This window comes from Tribolium castaneum, chromosome 2 (genome assembly GCF_031307605.1).
Source record: "Tribolium castaneum strain GA2 chromosome 2, icTriCast1.1, whole genome shotgun sequence".
Lineage (NCBI taxonomy): Eukaryota > Metazoa > Arthropoda > Insecta > Coleoptera > Tenebrionidae > Tribolium > Tribolium castaneum.
In genome coordinates, this window is record NC_087395.1 from 21,239,947 (window position 1) to 21,259,597 (window position 19,651).

The 19,651-nt window shown below is 36.3% G+C and overlaps 1 protein-coding gene across 3 annotated transcripts in view; it reads right to left on the minus strand.

Moving 5' to 3' along the window:
• The window catches only part of LOC655795 (5-hydroxytryptamine receptor), an 86,121-nt gene that overhangs the window by 11,852 nt on the left and 54,618 nt on the right, over positions 1-19,651 (minus strand). The window contains exons 3-5 of one of the 3 annotated variants that reach the window (XM_015983439.2): positions 12,846-12,981; positions 12,546-12,770; positions 8,753-8,886 (exon numbers count right to left, since the gene is read on the minus strand). In XM_015983439.2, the coding sequence (XP_015838925.1) occupies positions 8,753-8,886; positions 12,546-12,770; positions 12,846-12,945 (459 nt within the window). In that variant the 5' untranslated portion in view covers positions 12,946-12,981. 3 annotated transcript variants of the gene reach the window in all.

Genomic DNA, 19,651 nt, shown 5'->3' on the forward strand with positions numbered 1-19,651 from the left:
GTGGCGTATCGGAGAAAAGTTTACCGCATTAATATTTGCGTTAGAAAAGAGCGTTTGTTAAAGAGAGACTGGGTCTTGAATGAATAATTTGCCCTTTGTTCCGCTTATACGACAATTGGTATTTTAATGATGGATGTTTTTTTCAGACAAAAGATCCAGTTTTAATTGCTTGCTGGGATGGGAATTAAAATGCAAATTTGTTTGTATTACTTTATTGTTTACACGGAAGAAGTTGGAGTAAGAAAGTTAAATCCGGGCGGAGCTATCGTTTAAAAAACTTGGGCATATAAGAATGATCGCGGGTCTGTTTGCTTGCGGACGGTGTAATCAGAAATCTGTAATTTCGAAGTTTTAAAACTCGATTTGCATTGCGAGAATGAAGCCTCGAATCAAGCGTCATGCAAATTTAATTTCGCCGAATGTAACCGATATAAAATCCCCGTCTTTACTTCTCATTTGTCTTAACCCAATTATTGCGATATCGCCTTATTTCGCTCCAGTTTGAAAAGGCTAATGCCATTAGGGCCGCCCGGATTAAATTCGTTCGCGCTTCTTTTATGAGAGTAACACAATAAACGGATTGATTTATTCAAATCGGAGCGAAGAGCCACTTTGTGCGTGCTAAACTTTCCAATTATATTAAGTCGAACGACCGGAATTAGCCAGACTATGCACGTGAGGGCTTCACCGGTGACTGCCTTCGATCGCCGTGTAGCACACATTACGATTTGCATAATGCTTTAATTGCCGGAGATATTCTAGCCATGTAGATGCCTTTAAGTGGAGAGCGCTCTATCATATATGTTAATTCCGGCGCGATTTCCGGTCTTGTCTGATAATAACGACGCCGGATCCGCGTCGACACATGCGAACACAACTGGATTAACCATTAACTTACATATGCTGGATCCCGACGGTGTAATTGGAGCTTAACTGAATCTTCGCCTACAGAAACTATACAGATGTAACGGCTGACTTAATAAAACGATCGCACTAGTTTTATTTTGAAATTTAGAAAAAAGTAAAGCGTAATTGACCACTCAAAAGAGCCATTCCTCCTGATTTGCTGAAGTTTTAACTCGCGTCGCCTCGACACCGCACCTTGTTTTCATTAAAGCCTCGCCGGTGTGTTAAGTTTTAAAATAAATTCATGACGCCTGTACCGTGCTTGAATAATTTAAGTAATGCCCAATCTCGCAAAGCTGTAAATATTAAGAATAAACCCTCAGCAGCAGCAGCCTGTCGTTTTTCAAACGATATGTTTTCATTTACGGTTTCAAAGGGATATAAACTTTCAAAAATCAAGATTTATCTTTTATGATCTTTGCGCGATTTATGGGGCGAGGTGTTAACAGAAATTATAGTTGGGTACATTGTTGGAGTTGCAGCAAGCAGATTATAATTTATTTCAGTGGAGCAGATGGCGGAATTCTAACAGGTGCGCAATTATCCCCGAAGCAGTCGAAAAATGTTGATGGAAGCTGAGTTGCTGCTTCCGAGTCAATAAATCGGAGCTGATATTTGACCTCTCCCTTTTTGGAGACGACTTGTCCGGATTATTTTACAATCGAATCGTTTGCCATTGCTGGAAAATTTAACATTGTGATGGTAAAGGGTCGCCGGACAAAGCAAACGAAATCTTGTTTCATCAAGAATTTATATTTATTCCGAAATCAAGCCGGCCTTTGGTTCCGCTGATCCAAATTAAATTTAAGTGAGTGAAGGCCCTAAACGTCCCAGTTGCATTAATTGTCCAACAAAAAACCACAAAAACTCCAGGCAATCAATTAGTGGAGAAGGTGAGGTGTAACAATTTTAATTTCAAAGTCGAGATTCCAATCAATTCGAAAAGTTTCAAGAGTAAAGAGAGATTCGGTGCGCGATAAGACCAGCGTCGGAGCTTCAAAGCGAACTTTCCAACAATCAGCGAGCTTAAACCACGGAATTTCGGATTATTTTACCAGCAGCGAGACGGCATTTACCAATTTAAATGACCAGTTTTGCGCGAAAAATATCACTTCGACCGGAATAATCCGAAGTATGTGTTATGTATGTTACACATTTGAATGTGAGTGACTGGAAATTGTTGTGGCGATTGTCCTAATCGTGTTAAAAATAAAAAACGCGCAATGCCTTCTTTGTCGCATTTGCGAGCTTTTGTTCTGGAGCGGCGTGATATCTCACTGCCAGTGCAGGGGATTAACTTATAAAAAATTTAAAATCAGTCTCAACATCTCTGGATAAATCGTAGAAACTTTGCTGCATATTAGATTTCGTTGTTTGTACGCAACGTCTTTAAGATGATATTAAAGTTGAACAATGTCGAAATCGTGTTAAGAATCGTGTCAAGTTCGATCGTGGTCGGTTAAGTAAGAATGCGCCATGCCTGGATTACCGTTCCGGAAGGTTCGTTCTTGCGCCAGGATAATCCTGTAATAATTGGACAGAGGCTCTGCACTTCTGGCCAGCGAGTGCCTGCAAACACCACTCCGTTTCCACGTTTTAAGCCGCTCCGTTTTGGTGTTTTGCCAAGATCGGTTCCATGTGACTTACCAAAAGGATGTAAGCCTTGAACACTTAAACCTTTTCGGAGCAATAATTTCGCCTAGATCCATGCAAATTGTATTAAAATTCCATTTCCTTAGTACGGTTCCTACTTGTTTAAGGCATTTTACGAGACTTAAGCTCTTTTCAACTTTGAATTCTGCCAAATCTCATAAAGCTTAGACTTATACCTCGTAACTGCAAACTTAGGCAAACTTATAAGCTATCTTTTACTTTGTCGATATTGAATCCTGCTTCATGCATCGCCAATAAATTTACTACAAATCAACGGCTCGAGGAACAGTTTTAATCGCACACGAGACTGCAGAGCAAACAGGAAAAATAGCGGATGTCCTCACCAAAGGGCAGTAAAGCTAAATTGAATTTTCAACAAATGGCCACTCAAATTTTACCGGTAATGGCGTGGAAAATGACACACTAATCTTAAAAAAATTCATATGCACTTTACAGTTAATAAACATTGTATGCAGTACGACCTGAATGCACTTTTATATTAAAGGGAACAGCAAATTAGATTGAGGAATGGCCGATTCAAGCGCCAATTGGGTTTTACGGTGCATGATAATAGCGTTAACTCGTTTGCATTCAGAACATTGAAACGGAAAATTCAAAATTCGTTTATACAGCCTGTCTAAGCCTCACATTACAACTATTGGAAGTTCTAATAAAAATATTTAAGATATTTTGAAGTGTTTGGATTTGCACGTGTGATTTAAAAAATCGGTAACTCTCTTAGTTTTCGAGATTTCAAAATCATATTTAGAATTAAATCTGCGATTTAATGAAATAAAATTTGTGGCATTTCATTTGAAAAAACTGAGTTATGGGTGCTTAAAGTTCTGAAAACTTAACACTACACATTTGGGGTTTGTTATTTTTTTTAGAAATTTGAAAACACCAAAGGAAAGATCTAGGCTTTCTCGTTCAAATGAGCTGAAAAATATTTGCAAATTTTTAAAAATGGCAGAGTTATCGATTTTTGAACTGGAAGGTGCAGATTCAAAAAAAATATAAAAATTCTAACTATTTCGTAAACGGCTAAATTTAGGTTTAGGGAAAACTTATGAAAACTACCTTAAAATAAGTAGTAACCCAAAAACACATTAAAAAATATAGCTTTCTCTTTAAAATAAGGAAGTTGATACCGATTTTCGGTATAACCGGAAGTGTCACCAACTAAAAAATATTTTTATTTTTACTTGTAGAGATTCCGAAATCATATTTAGAATTAAATTCTCTACGATTTAATGAAATAAAACTTGTGACATTTCATTTGAAAAAATTGAGTTATGGGTGGTTAAAGTTTTGAAAACTTATCACTAAACATTTGGGGTTTGTTATTCTTTTTTAGAAATTTGAAAACACCAAAGGAAAGATTTGGCTTTCTCGTTCAAATGAGCTAAAAAATATTTGCAAATTTTTAAAAGTGACAGAGTTATCAATTTTTAAATGGAAGGTGCAGATTCAAAAAAAATATAAAAATTCTAACTATTTCGTAAACGGCTAAATTTAGGTTTAGGGAAAACTTATAAAAACTACCTTAAAATAACTAGTAATCCAAAAACACATTAAAAAATATAGCTTTCTATTTAAAATAAGGAAGTTGATACCGATTTTTATAACCGGAAGTGTCACCAACTAAAAAATATTTTTATTTTTACTTTTAGAGATTTCGAAATCATATTTAGAATTAAATTCTCTACGATTTAATGAAATAAAACTTGTGGCATTTCATTTGTAAAAATTGAGTTATGGGTGGTTCAAGTTCTGAAAACAACACTAAAAATTTGGGGTTTGTTATTTTTTTTAGAAATTTAAAAACACCAAAGGAAAGATCTAGGCTTTCTCGTTCAAATGAGCTAAAAAATATTTGCAAGTTTTTAAAAATAGCAGTGTTATAATTTTTTGAACTAGAAGGTGCAGATTCAAAAAAAAATTAAAAATCTTAACTATTTCGTAAACGGTTAAATTTAGGTTTAGGGAAGGCTTATGAAAACTACCTTAACATAACTCTAGTAATCCAAAAATGCATTAAAAATATAGCTTTCTATTTAAAATAAGGAAGTTGATAGCGACTTCCGGTATAAGCGAAAGTGTCACCATCTTAAAAATATTTTTATTGAGCAGGACCTAAGAGATTATAGTTGTATACAAATTTTCAAATGACTATCATTACTACCAATACTTCTAATGTGGGGTTTAGACGTGTCACCCTGTATACCGTCCAAAAAATTTAAATTTCAAGATTTAGTTGCTTTACCTGGGCTTACGATAATGGGTTTTCCGCCATTCCCTGTCAATATTTACCACTTTATACTTGAAATTAAAGCCTGGGAATTACTCTATATTTATTTAGGATTATTTACACGCAAACAGTATCGACTCGAATAAGTACACTTTTATTTGGGCGTGGGTGTGCTCATCTTTGTTAAATTTACTTAAACTCGCGTGGGTCACTAAGACCACATCAAGCGGGCACGGCGACCGCAAACCCGAGCTCCTGAAAGGATTTGAACGTCTGGAAAATAGCCCAGAAAGTGACCTATGTCGAGGGTGCAATCCTGCTAATCCTTTGAGACAGGTGTTGCCTCCAACGTCCGCTCGGCCTCAATCGGACAAAGCCGCATTTTAGCCGTGTCACTAAAAAATTGCGAAATTTACATTCGTTCCCGAAGACGCGCAAAAGGAGGGGCCGAGCGTGATCGACTATTTCTGGGTGATTTTTCAAGGGATGTATCGCAGGGCTTAATTGAAGGGCCGTAACGAGTGTTGCGAAGGTAAACAAGGCGCGCAAAGGCTATCGGATTGTCTTAGGGCCGGGGTTATCTCGAGGTTTCTCTCCCTCATGTCCTGACCTAGCAGTTTCTTTCTGTTTTAAAAGTCCATTTTGCTAATGGAATTTAGCGTGAGCCGGAACTGTGGAACTTCAAGTCGATACCTATTATTCTGTCCGTGCTGAATTAAAGAACATTTTTCTGATTCTTGCTTTAACCTTTATCAGTTTTATAGGACGCATTTATCCCACATAAAGTTCCTTTCTTCGGCCGGCCGTTTCGGGGCTTCACACGTGTTTAGCTTTATTCAAAAACGGTTTGTCCAACGAAACAATTATCCCCGAGAAAAATTTCCATACAGCCTTGGAAAACTTTCAAGGCGTAATTAGTTTATAATTTAGAGCGCCCAAAGTTGGTGTTTCTTCCATCGCGCTTTTTTAATAATATAAAGATGTTTGCCTATTTAAGGGCCTCGTTGAGACGATGTGCTATAACTGCCACTCGACTTGAAAGGATAATGCGTCGTCTCGTATTTCAGAATAAAAGTTCACTTTCATCTGACGAAATAAAGCTTTCTGTCCGAGCAGAAAAGGACGTGAAATGAAAAACTCTCAACAATTCCGGATTTATTCTGATATATGTGAAAAATGAGATTGGGTTAATGAGCGTTCGCACATGATTCATTGCATCAGAACTGCCCTTTATCTACCCAAAACAACCGGGAAATACATTTAGACCTCATCACAACAATGGCAAAACTTCGGACAGTTTCAGACGAGGGACGATATTTCTTTTAATAAAATCCGCAAGCTCAAGACGGATTTAGTTAGGTGTGGTTACATTTTTAATTTTGTTACACACTATTTTAAACACGAAAAAATCTTTTCATATTCTGGTTCATACTTGCACAAACTGTGCCAGGTGGCACATTTTTGATGATTTAATGGAAAAACAGCAGATCCGAACATGCTGAAAATTATTAATGGGACAGTAAACCCTGATATCTGTAAAAGCCAAATAATGTGTTTTAATCTTGTTATATTTTGTTGCACTTCAAACACACGAACGTAAATTAAAATGTACAATTTGAAGTAAAATTAAATAGAATTTATATTATTTTGTTTTAATTCGCGTTTTATGGGTGTATTAAAAATAATAGCAGTTTTATGGCGCTAATAAAGCTGTGCAATTTTCTACAATGTTTTATTTTGCCAGTATTTTTAAATTACGTATTTTCAAGACTATTTACCTTAAACGTGTTAAGTCATCACTTATTTAGTGCCGGTTTATAGAAAGCTTTATTAAATTTTAATTCGTTGTTAAAAGTTAACAACGCGAAAACACCAATCAAATTATTTCAATTTGGTCACGCGATCAGTTAATCACGCACTGAATTACGAATTAAATTAATGACTGAAACAAAATCTTCTATTTTTGTAAATATATATAGGCTGTTCCAACGACCCGAAAAAGCTCCATAACTTGTCTATTATTAGAGGTATTGAATTTATCTTTTTTTTATTATAGCTGCGTTTTTGAAGCATATTTCTAAAATATTACGGTATACATACAGAGTGTTCCAATATATGGAACATTGAATTTTTTTACGTAGCTTTTAAAACTGATGATTAGTTTTTAAAATACTTTGATTTTTAATTTATTTTATTTTATTTTAATTTATTACACAAAATCGAAAAATCGTAATAAAGTAGGACTTTCACTACTTTAAAGGGAAAAGTTCAAACTGAAATCAGTTCCAATTGTTTGGCGCATTGCAATTAGAAAAGAAACATAGAAAAAGAAAGAAATTTGTTTAAAGTAAATAACATATAAAAGTTAAATAGAAAAACCTATTTTTTGTTCTTGCTTCTCAATGATTATAAAATTGTCTATCTAAAAACATAAAGTTTTAATTGCCTAAAGTTAATAACTAAAATGATATTTTACATTAAAAGTAAATTTCAGCAACAATGCTGAAATTAACCATAATCATAGCAACTCCACCACTGACCATTTGTTGGAGTTTATACGGGAATTTAAAAACTCGCCATAAATGTTGAAATTTTAGTTATTTCACTGTAATAAATGACGAATAATCGACTAAGGTTAACATTAAGGCTATTATTAGCTGAAAATTTCACTTTTAGACTACTGAAAAAATAGTTAGTAATTTTTTTTAATGTTTAAATTTAAATAACTTTTGAGTAATCAGCAAGAGATACTTAACTGTTATTGTTTTTAGAGAGACAATTTAATGGTGTTTTAGATGCAACAATTAAAAATTTGGTGATCCATTTAAAATTTTGACGTTATTCAAGCTGCAAAAAGCCTCTTTGTTTTTATGTGATGATTTTTTTTAAAACATGTTTTCGTCAAAAAAATCAAATTATTTTAAAAATAAAGCATAAACGGCCAATAATAATTTTAGCATCAATGCTAAAAGTTACATCAAAAAAGGCAAAAAATATAGGTTGTTTAATTTAAAAAAAATAAGTTTCTGTTGTAACTAATGTCGGAAATACTTTTAGGTGAGTCAGGGGGTTATATGTACGGCTCTCGTAAAAAAAAGATTAATTTTCTAACATTTGAAGATAATAATTTAGACACCCTGTATAAATGTATACCTAATAGGTATAGTTGGTATAGTTGAAAGTTGGGGAAGATACAAAATTGTGTGGCCAGTTTAGCCGAAAATTGAAAACTGCTTTGATGGGCCGTTGCCGCGATGTTTTGCTATCAAATCGGTGATGTGTTTGAAGTTAGAGTTCCCTTGAGGAAATTTTCTGGGGTGTCTGCGCCTCCATAATTAACTCAGCTGTTGTTACGTAGTGTCTAAACTGAATTACCTCTCAGGAGAATCCAATTGCCATAAGTATAAAGACAATAAAGTTTACGGTGCACTGTTAAACTATCTATTTTGAGTTTTAATTAAGCCTTTTAAAGGCAGCCGACTAAATTAGCCGGTACAAGATTTATCATTTACGTTCGTGAAACCACTTCCACGTTCGAGTTAATGCGCTTTTATTAAAAATCCTCGCCGGCAAGATGCACAAAACACGCTCTTCTTTTCCGTTTAAATCTCAATATCGGGTCAACGTCCAGACGTTTAGACTCGATTGAAGATTGCTACGTGCCGGAGCGTCGAACATTCCGACGCTTCGGGGACCAACATCACCCTCGTGACAAGTGGTGCCCCAACTTGCTATTTACATAGCAAGTCAATTACTCGGGGCAATCCATCATAGTTGCTACTATCGACAGGCTATGATTTGGACGGGATAGCGGCAACTTCTATTAGGATCTAACGAATCCTTAGACAGGTTACGTCCATAAATGATGAATCTGGGATTAATCACACGAAACGCACTCCATGCAAATTTTTGCTGAAATAAGAGTCACACTTTGATACTCACCGCATACACGGCACCCAGCGGCATAACAAGGCACGCCACCATCAAGTCCGCCACTGCCAAAGACACGATCAGGTAATTCGCCACGTTTTGCAAGTTTCGCTCCAGTAATATGGCTGCTATCACGAAAACGTTACCTGGAAAATACAACGAAAGATTGCAGTTGATATTTTCGAGATGGGAGACGCAGACGGTGCCGGCCGGGTGTTTTTCGACAAATGGGGGAACTTTGAGCGCCGAGATATAGGAAATAAACGGGATTTGGAAATGGGTTCTGTTTTACGGAATATATGAAATTCGAAACAAAATAAGCAAAACGCTATGTTGCACACCGAACTTTTGTGCTGCACATAATCAATTAATTTCGAAATTGCTGACGTGAACACAGTTTTCACAAATTTAGCAAATTGGGTGAATTTTCTGCAAATGTGCAAAAGTCTGTAATACGGTGAATCGAAAAATGTTGTCATGTTGCAATATTCAGGCGCAGAAGAGGCGTTTTTGAAATTTGTGTGTGGTGGTGAGATTGAAATGTGGCCAGGAACTTATCGTTAGTTGTGACAGGATCTGCCGGAAATTGGGTTCTATTCCCGGTTTGGCTACTTCATTTTTCTCTACTGCTACTTTTAGCAATGCCGCACCTGGCCCAAATTATTACGGAAATAGAAATTCAATCTGCAAATAATTTATTCGGTTCACAGAGTCGTAGAGATTTTTAAATTCTCAAAAAATTGCATAGTCCCGGTTACAGAGAATATTTGTAATCATTTGGAAAGAACTAAGTCTTTAGACTGGTTTGTAAAAACAAATTTAAAGTTTAATTGTAGATTAAATTAATTGTTTGGACAATCAACTTTAAGTAGAGTGAATTGACCCACACTTCTCTTCTGTTGAATTCTATTGTGTGTTGTGTTTGTCACCAAACTACCAAGTTGCAGGATTCTTGAATCCCCAGATTACAATGGTTTTTGTAAATCCTTGTTTGTCAAAACTGGGTCTCTACCACGAAGTCAATTTTTTTTTCAATCATCGAAATTGTCCTACCGATAAGGATGAAATGTTGTTATTACTTTACGGAGAGCGTGCTGGGACACTCAAAAAAATAAAAACGATTTCAATAATTTCGGAAAAAATTGAACCGACTTTTGATTCCACTCGCAGAATATCTTGTTATTTGACATTTTTCATAACTAGTGTAAATTCTTTTTTGTACTCATAGCTTTTAGATAGCTATTAGCTGTTTCAAAACTTTAAAAACGCCAACTTCGCATTTTACTGAACTCTTAAAGAAAATTGATAAAATTGTAAAACAGTTATTAATGATTACCCATCAGCACAAAGACATAAATTATCAAAAAAAATATTTTAATTTTTTTTGAGATATTTGTTACAAACAATATTGTACCTAACTAGTTTGTAAAGCACTTTCCAAACTCGTTAAGTAAATAACTATAATCACGTTAGTGTAATTGAAGTTTTTGCAGGTGGTTGTGTTTTAATATTTTTTTATTTTTTCCGAATCCAATATCAATATCGGTCGGAATTTTACACGAAGAGACAAAACTGGCATTGCATATGAAAATTCGAAATTGAAATAACAATGCGAGACCTCCTGTCATACAACACAATATCAATAACAATATTTTACGGTTTTTTGTGTGCCACCATTGACATAGTTTCAGATTTCAGATTCATATCAATGAGTTATCGACACACATCATTGAAGCTCGCAAATATTTGCTGGGTATTTAGATGAATCGTTATCGCATAATTAATGAAAGTTTAACGTTTTTATCAAATTCAATTTGGCGCTGTTAAGTAAATTGTATCGCTAATTAATTTATCTCAAGTTAGGGATCGATTTGCGTCACTTTTAATTTCGTTTTAAGCTTATTGCCATCTTGACCTTTGCAAGAATTTGGGAGCCGCCAGAGCGTGTTTAGCTTTAGACACAATGACTCGAATCAGATTAAACCGTAAAAGACGTTAATACTATTTTGACAGGAAGGTAGTGAAGGAATCTCTTAGCCTGTCTTCGACTTAAAAACTTGTATTGATGTTGATGTAAATAGGTTTCGAAATGTAGAAGTTGTGCTCGAGATGAGAGTTTCCGATTGCGAGCGACTGCTCCAATACACTCCGAGTTCGTAAACAAATGGGCATACTTGGCCCGTTCCGCGTATTTTTTCGCCTAATTGCAAAGTGGTGGAAGGTAATTTACATTTTGTTATTCGTCTGGAGGCACGATAAAGGCCCATTGTGTCACCGTTTTGAATAATGATTTTTTTCCCGTCACATGTTTCAAATTTACGGCCCTTTGTGCGAAGCCAATCAGGCGGAATGGAAGCACTTTTAAAGCGTTTTTGAGCAGTTTCTCTTTTTGTAATAACCGGGAGTTAATTGTGTGCTTTCGATGTTGATCGGAGGCTGCGGTCCTCCTTCTGCTAGTTCACCTGATGCAAATACGCCGAACAAACCAACGAACCACGACAGCCAAACGGAACATCGCCAATAAGGGCAGGAGCGGCAATTACTCGCCCATTCACATGTCGTACTTTGCGAAAATCAATTTTTGTTGGTCTTATCACCGTGGGAACTTTCATTAAGTCCTGCGTTTTCCATCGCAAATTGCGAAGTTATACATTTTTTAGAAGATGTTACATTTTCGATGAGGAGAATGCTCCCAGCAAAATGCAATTGCTCGTAAAAGTATTTTGTAAAAGCCTTCTCATTTGCATAGCTCTAAAATGACGAGGACTCGAGATTTTTTGCTCGAGAACGTCTCTTACAAACGCAAACCATTTTAATGTGCCGAGACGAGGATAATCCCTAACAAGGCTCTACACGTTATTCGCAAATCGGAGGAGAAATCCGACGTATTCAAAATTACACAAAAATAAGTGACTGATAACGATTCACGCAAAGGATGTCTTTCTGTCCCACTGTAATTAAACGGGCCGGAATTTTCACAAGCTGACTTTATTATCCCTTCCGGTTTTAATTGCCCACTTTGGGCAAAAATGCCAGCGGATTATTAATACTGCAATGCTCGGATTGCAGTTAAGTCGTAAATTTTCCATCCCGTTTGTGAATAATCCCGAAAACTTCATCGGGGCGCCTCTTCACACTTTACAACCGGCTTTACTATCTTGCCAGAAGCTCTCATTTGCCTTTGTTATTATCCCACTGGCGCTTCGCCCCATATGATTTCTTATTATCGCGTTTTTTATTCCTTCATTTCCCGCCTGACATGGATATTGTTTTGATTAAGCGACCTTTCAACAAGTCGCGACAAAATTTCATAGATTGGACACGAGTTGGTTTTTTCGGCGAAAATTTTTCATGTTACGATAAAATTTAAGTTTGTTCCTGAAACGCAAACTTAGTAATTAAAATACAATTTAAAGGCTCGACCAACTTTAGAAAGTTCCAAAATGTAACAATTCGTGTTGGAATTTTTTGCAAAAAAAACTTATTTTTTCTCTCATTTAAATTACGTGCCGGGTTAGTTTCATTACTTTGTGCAAACTGTTTGAGCTCACACTTCGTGTCGCCAAACGAATTTCTTTGAACTTTATTTCATTTCCATCGCAATTTATTTGCGCCGATAACTTAACAGTTTTTTAATTAAAAGAGTATTTCCCTTAATTAGAGGAGCGAAAACCTTTTTGGAAAAAGCGTCCGAAAAAACCCCATATGCTCGTAATTCCATTAAAAGGAGTGTCGTTAGATCCGTATTTATCGGCGATTTCGGATACTAACGGCGTTAATTCCTGCAAAGAGGAAATTTACCCACCTATCACCGTGACCAGTATCATGAGACCGAGCACAACTGACAGAAATCCCATAAGAATGAGGTCCGCCAAAGGCTCGCCTCTGGTGGCGTCGCTGAGCGTGTCGTTGGTGTCGTTATGGGCCAGCGTTTCGTTCTCGAAATTGCAGGGCAGTTTCGTGCAGTTCCACGGCTCGTAGAGGGTCTCCATCGAGGTGGCGTTCTCTGCCCCGGGAAAGTGGTACAGATCTGCAGAGTTCAGAAAATTTGGGTAATTTAGCTGGGGGTTGTTGCCGGTCTGGACCGAGCCGATTATTAATCTACCTGAAGACGTGGCGGAAGTGGCCGCTGGCAGGATGATGACGAAGATTGTGGCTCTGGCAGAGCCGCTCCAGCTGCAGGAGGGATTATTTACTGTCCCCATCTTGCAGCTCAGATGCGGTTTGCGTTAAGGACGCCTCTGCAAACAAATCAAAATCCCCCTTTATTAACGTTTCCAGGTTTCAATTCAGATAACGTTAATTATTTCGTTGCGCTAATGCATAAAATTATCGTTCGTTTTCAACCATTTCGATGAATATATTCAGTCGGTTCTGCGAGCTGAAAACAAACTTTGTGTTATTTTTGTTTTAATGGAGAGTTTTCTGCCTTTGATCTTATGATCCTAGTTTCGGAACAGTTCAAGTTTTGAGATAAAATTTTGTTTTTCTTTTCGGGGGAGAAAGGTAATGTGAGTTGGATTTAAAAGTTGAAGGCAGTTTCTGCATACTGATACTTTGACGTCACGCTTTCTTCGAAAGTAGTGGGCGCAAAGTTGATTATTCTCCCGGCGCATCCACCATTTTTGACCATGAATTATTATTTGGTTTAAATGTTTAGACGTTTTAAACGTTGTCGTATCAATTTAAATCAGGAAATTACGACTGGAGCTTAGTTTTAAAAGCGGCCAGAAGTGCATATTTATTTACTCCATTTTCCTCCAATCTCGCACTGAAATTAAAAAAACGCCGGCGCTCCGGCAGCCAGTTTTTGCCTCATAACGAATTAATCGTTCGAAAAATTGCAACGTAACGAAACTAAAGGATTTTTTCTTTGAAGATAATCGTTCATTAAAGCCGTCAAATGACTGACTTCGAGATAATTTTAAACAGGAAATTACAAGCCGAATAATCTCCCTACCGAGTCATTTTCCTTCAGAATAAAACGTGTTATTACTTTCTGAAAGGGCTGGAGATGTTGCGCTTCTCTTGTAAATATTTTAAAGTATCCAACTTTCAAATCCTTAAAATTCTTACGCTTTCGCGAAATTACTTCAGGCAAGAGCTTAATTATTTTTTAATTAAAAGAATTCAATGCGAAAAATTGTTTCCCGATTTTCTAAGGTAATTTTAACTAGAATTTCAATTATTTCAGTTTGGTGTAATTCAGTTCCGCGGCCTTAAATTTTATTTACATTTCAATTCATGAGAGTTGCAATGAAAAAGCCATTTTCCCGATTTAAAGGAGCCGTTCACGGCGCCTCTAAACATTTTTTAATTAATTAAAACTCAACCCGAACTCTAAAACGCTGTCGCGTTATTGATAAATTAAACCCCAAGGAAGCTCCACGCGAATTTAATAAGCTCCCACTTTATTTTTATTTTTATAATGCAAAACTAATCCCTGATTGGATTAATTTGTCTTAAGTTAAAATCCACGAGACGTTAAAGGCCTTCCTGTTGTGCGCGTTTCTTAATAATCCAATTTAGAACTCCATTTTAATTGTACAATAGGATGAGAGTTTGCAATTCAGCCGTGGACAAACTTTGCCCGATACTTGTAAAAATAGTTAATTCCGTACAAAATCACAAGGACTAAGCAGAATCGCCTTTTGTGCCTGTAACAGATCATTCTCCATTTCCAGGATCTGAACACAAGATTGTCCTTTTTATGTCTCGCATTATACGCACCATAAATTAAATACTAACTGCGAAAGTGTGCAAATAAAAACGACATTCATCCAATCCTCCTTCAAGCACATGTTTAAAAAATCCAATAACTTGTCGCAACTGTCGGGAAAAAATGAAATTAGTAAAGTTTGAACACGTCTCCGATAAATCACAAAGGAAGTTAACAATGGGGTGCGTAATGTGACTATTTACATTGTCTGATACCTGACTGCTTACCCTTTCCTATCATAATTTCGCCGACATTTACTAATTGCCTCAAGGGTTGGTGCACCTGCGACAGCACACCATTTCTATACACAAAGCGTGACAGAAAAATAAATTTGCTCCTCGAAATAGAATTGTTTGCGAACTGGTGAAACGTTCGTTATTTATGGGGGGAAATTAAACCGATAATTGACTCTTGCGACTGATTTTAGATGAAACATTGTTTTTTCAACGACCAAACTGCGCCAACAGCAGGTGGAGGATGCGCAAAAAGGGTAATAAAGGGCTGGGGACGTGCACTGTTCAAATGTTCCAATCTAGCTAAGACCTTTTTGTCTTCAGCAATTTTTGGTGTTGCATTGTAATTACAGAAACGAGGTTCGGGCTCGTATGCCATTGTAAACTCGGGAATTAGCCCAACTTGTGCGCTTTTTCCTCGTTCCTCCTGAAAGAAACCTAATAAACAGTTCATCGGAATTCGGAGCTTTTATCTATTGAGCTCGCCACAAAGGGAAAATTTTATTAGGGAATTTTGTTTGTGGCACACTGTACAATTAAGACTGATACAAAAGATGCGCCATTTATTGCATTCCCGCTGAGTTTGTTATTTATTCAAAAAATTCTCCTAATTTGTTTCAGCGACAGCTGAGCGATTAAAGCAGTCTCAGTGGAGAGTAGTTTTGGTTTCATTCCGGTTTAATTTGTTGCACAACCCGAGGATTTGTTTTATTGTACGAAATATAAATATTATGTCGTCCTTAAAGTTATGATGCTTGGCTGTAAAATCTCGCTGATAGAAGAATGTTATGAAAGGAGATAAAACGTGTCGTTACAATAAATCCGGCTGATATAAATCACAATTTAAGAATTTAAGAGAATTTGGAAAGGGATTAGCCATAAATCGGGGAATCGTAAAAGTATCCACTCGAGAGAAATCTTAAATTTTAAAAACTTCAGTCGGTAATACCGCGGCGAATTGAAACTGTGGTTTTATTGATTTATAAGATTGTAAATATTTTTAACACGTGAGGTCCGGTAATGAGGAAAAAATTGTGCTTGAAGCCTGATAGGGCAGGGAATGTGCCCTAATTTTTAACCCGCTCATCCGCGAAATTTCCGATTAAAAATTAAAAAGTTCGTTTGATTGCATTTAAGTCTTATCGGCGTGCTCGCCTTTTAGATCTGCATGCACGATTTAAAGCCCAGAAAATAATTGATGAACCTGTACCCTTCTGTTATCTCTCCGGCTTTTAAAGGATTTATTACAGTAATGATTGGTGCTCATTTCCATTGATAAAACGGGGTTGGAGGTCTCCCAGCTCGCTTTGAAAGTGTGTTTTACTGTTAAAACCGGAAATCCGCTTTCTAATCGGAGTCACAAGGATTACCCGATGATGGACAAAAAGTTGATTAAAAAAAAGAAGAAGATAAACAGGACAGTATATTGGAAATTGTGTAATAAAAAAGCAACGAATGGAAACGTTGATGGGGAAGGTTTCTTTCTGTTAACGTTCCTCTGTGTTATCTCACCTAAATCCGGAACAATAGCGGGATTAAAACTGCAATGCGTTTTTTCGACACTTATTTTTATGCAGGGAAATAAAATGAGCAGTCGTAAAGATGTCTACTACAACGCCCAAAAATGCAAATAATAAACTCGCAAGGGCCCTCTCCGACTGTTGAATCGGTTGAATCCTGCATATAGGAAATAAAAACGCAGACATGACGGACGTATTTACATTGCTGAGCACCGCAGAACGGACCGCTACTCACAGCAGAACTGTTTATTCAGAATTGAATGGATAAAAATGAACAGGAAAATCCTGCTCACATTTTATACAACGAAAGTTAATGTGCAAAGTGCACATTGTCAGTTTTTAGCCTAATCCAGAATTGCGGACTTCTTGCACGAGGAAATGTGTGTGATTATAGTTTGAAACAACATAAAGAAGCGGAAATTGCTGTTTACTTAGCGCTAAATTTCACAAACAGGGATGCAGTAGCGGAATTAAAGCAAGGATTTAGTGCAATAAGCGCGGAGAGAAAACTAATATTTTCAGTGAACAGGGAGCGAATTTGCTTACACGCTCCGACCCAGACCGGACTGTATATTATTTAAAATAAAATGCAGCTTTTGCCGGAAAACAAAGAGTACTTTATTTTTAAATTCAGCTAATATCGGGTCACTTTATACGGTAAAACCTCTCAACAACGGACACCGATGTTAATTGTCCGCTGTAGAGGAGTGTCCGCTAATGGGAGGTGGAAATTTTAATATAGGTTTTAATGATTTCACTGTGTATGAGGGGAACAAATAGTAATCTATCTTATCATTTTCAAATAGTGGTAATTAGGGCCATTAGCCGGCTATTAGGCTTAGAATGTTTGCCGGCTTGTTAGCAATATTTGCGCGCCTGTTGAAAGCTGACATAAGTGAAAAAGCACCTTAATGTTCGCTTAAAATAGTCGCGTTATCAGATGACAACCCCAACGAAATATCGACTTTTCCGCGAAAATAAAGCACGAGCAATTAATTCATCGAGAGTAGAATTTATCACCCGACTAGTCCTTGTGATATCTCGATCAATTCTGACAGGTTAAAAATGGATGAATCAATGTAGTTAATCGTTGAACCGTTGGAAATCAGTGATTCAATTCCCGATAAGTCCAACGCGATGAATTTGTTAGTTCCAGGGTTTATGAAATTAAGTTAAATGCCGTGGCCGTTTGATTGTCAGAGTCGGGCTTGTGTATCCAGCGACAAAGACACTTAACCTTAACCAGAATTTCAAAGGCTGCGCCGTGAAGAAGTAATTCAATAGAAGAGACATTGGAATCGAGAGAAGAACACTTCTCGGCTTGTCAATTCCAACAGTCTGCAGTGCATTGTGCAGCTCCCACTTGCTTCCAAACGACGATAATAGCAAACTTTCGCAATTATCGGAAAAGTCCACGCTCAAAAACTTTACATCCCGGGGGATAATTCTGTTTTGCGAAAGCAGATGTTAAATAAATATGACTTTATCTTAGCGAAGCAGGCGATACGACCGGCTGGAATTGTCGTTATACCACTTACAAAGGACATATTACTACCACTCCATTTGCCCTAAATTATTATTTTGCTCGAGACAACGGACAAAAATTTAATTTTATGCAAAAACAAAGCGACACAAAGCCGTGGTACATGAGCCAATTTTTAATTTCGCCTCACTTTGTTTATCTGTCTTGTTGCTGTCTCTTTTAATTAATTCCCCACTACGGTTCAAATAAGTGAAAAGTTTACTCCTGGCGGCGGGGTTTTCGGTTTAAAGATGAAAAAAGAAAAGTAATAAACTCCTTCAACCGGATTTAGGAATCGATAATCGAATTCACGTTTCCATTTACCCTTTTAGCAAGTTTTGCAAAAATCGCGCGTAATATTGAAAACTATTTGCGGGAAAATAATCTTCGACAAATTAACTCCAGATGCATCATCGTTGTTGGAAGTGCATTTCGTTGCACCGTCTGGAGCTTTGAGCCGTTTCATTTTTCACGCTTGAAACCACGAGTATTTCACTGTAATGTTATCCAATGCCGGGTATATTTTACCAACAAAAACGGAATTGAGGCATTTTCGCTGCTCATTGTGATGTGAAATTGTAGTTAGAATTGACATGTTGGCAGATTATGTGTCTGATGAATTATAACATTCCATGAAAATAACTAGATAATGAAAAATCGCTGGTGTCTAAATCAATATGGGGATTCAGCGAGGGTAATTGAGCGCAAAGCTGGTATTATTTAATATTGTCTAATTTGTAAACACCGTTGTCTAGTTTTGAGTGCTAATTAGTCAGAAGTAATTAGCCGCCGCTTCTTTCACATGTTTTTATTTTTTTAACAACAAATTCATTTGCTCTTGTTTGTTGCCATTGAATTGAACCCAATTAACGAAATATTTTTCCAATCCAAATTGAACCAATAATGAAATTATTAAAATACGTGCACATGTATAATTCCCTATTCGTTCTTTTCATAATAACAATGACGCTGTTTTCATTTCAAATTAGTTCATCCCGCTAGTTTTAATTTGCTCTAGTTCAAATAGAAATGGACACAAAAATTCAATTATATTGTAGTGTCCTTTATTTTTTAATATAATTTTTTAACAACAGGTATTCCTTTAATAACAAAAAGCGGGCACAAAGCCTTCATTTTTCGTTTTCCGAGAAAAATGTGCGCTGTTTCTTTTAATTTTTATTTTGGTAGAAAAAATACACGTGTTGTCGGCTCGTATGATTATAATCAGTCCACTTTCTGCGTTAGTTTTTGGCTTCAGTTCTTTAAAAAAAATTCTATCGAAAAATAAACACATTCACAAATTTATAAGATGAAACAAGAGATGAAGTAATTATTTTGTCATACAAGAAATAAATCTTGATTTTTGTTATTATCCTTACAGCAGGATCAATAATGTCTTTCCTTTAAGGAAAACCACTGTTAAAAGGAATCTAAAGAAGAAAACTTCTTGGGTAACATAACAAATGAAACGCATGTCACTTTTATTAAAAGATTTATTTCATATTATTTGTAGCAATCCGAATAATTCAACTTTAAAAAATATATATAATATAAAAAAGAAAGAATATAGACAACTGATAAATAAGGCAAAGATTGATTATAACGATAAAAGGATTATTGAGGCTGGTAACAATAAAAGTAGAGTGGCTTGGGACATTATCAGATCTTCTAGTTCTTCATCAACACAAACTCGTAATATAGAATTACATAATAGTTCTGGCGTCTTAACAAAAGATCCTACAATTTTGGCAAATATGTTTAATAGACACTTTATTGTCAGTGATGATAGTTTACTGAAGAATAAATTTAATAATACTTTTAGTACATCTTGCTCTTCCAGTTTTTTTCTTCTTCCAACTAATAAACTAGAGGTTGAAGCCATTATAAAAAGTGTATCAAAAAAGAAAGCTTCTGGAT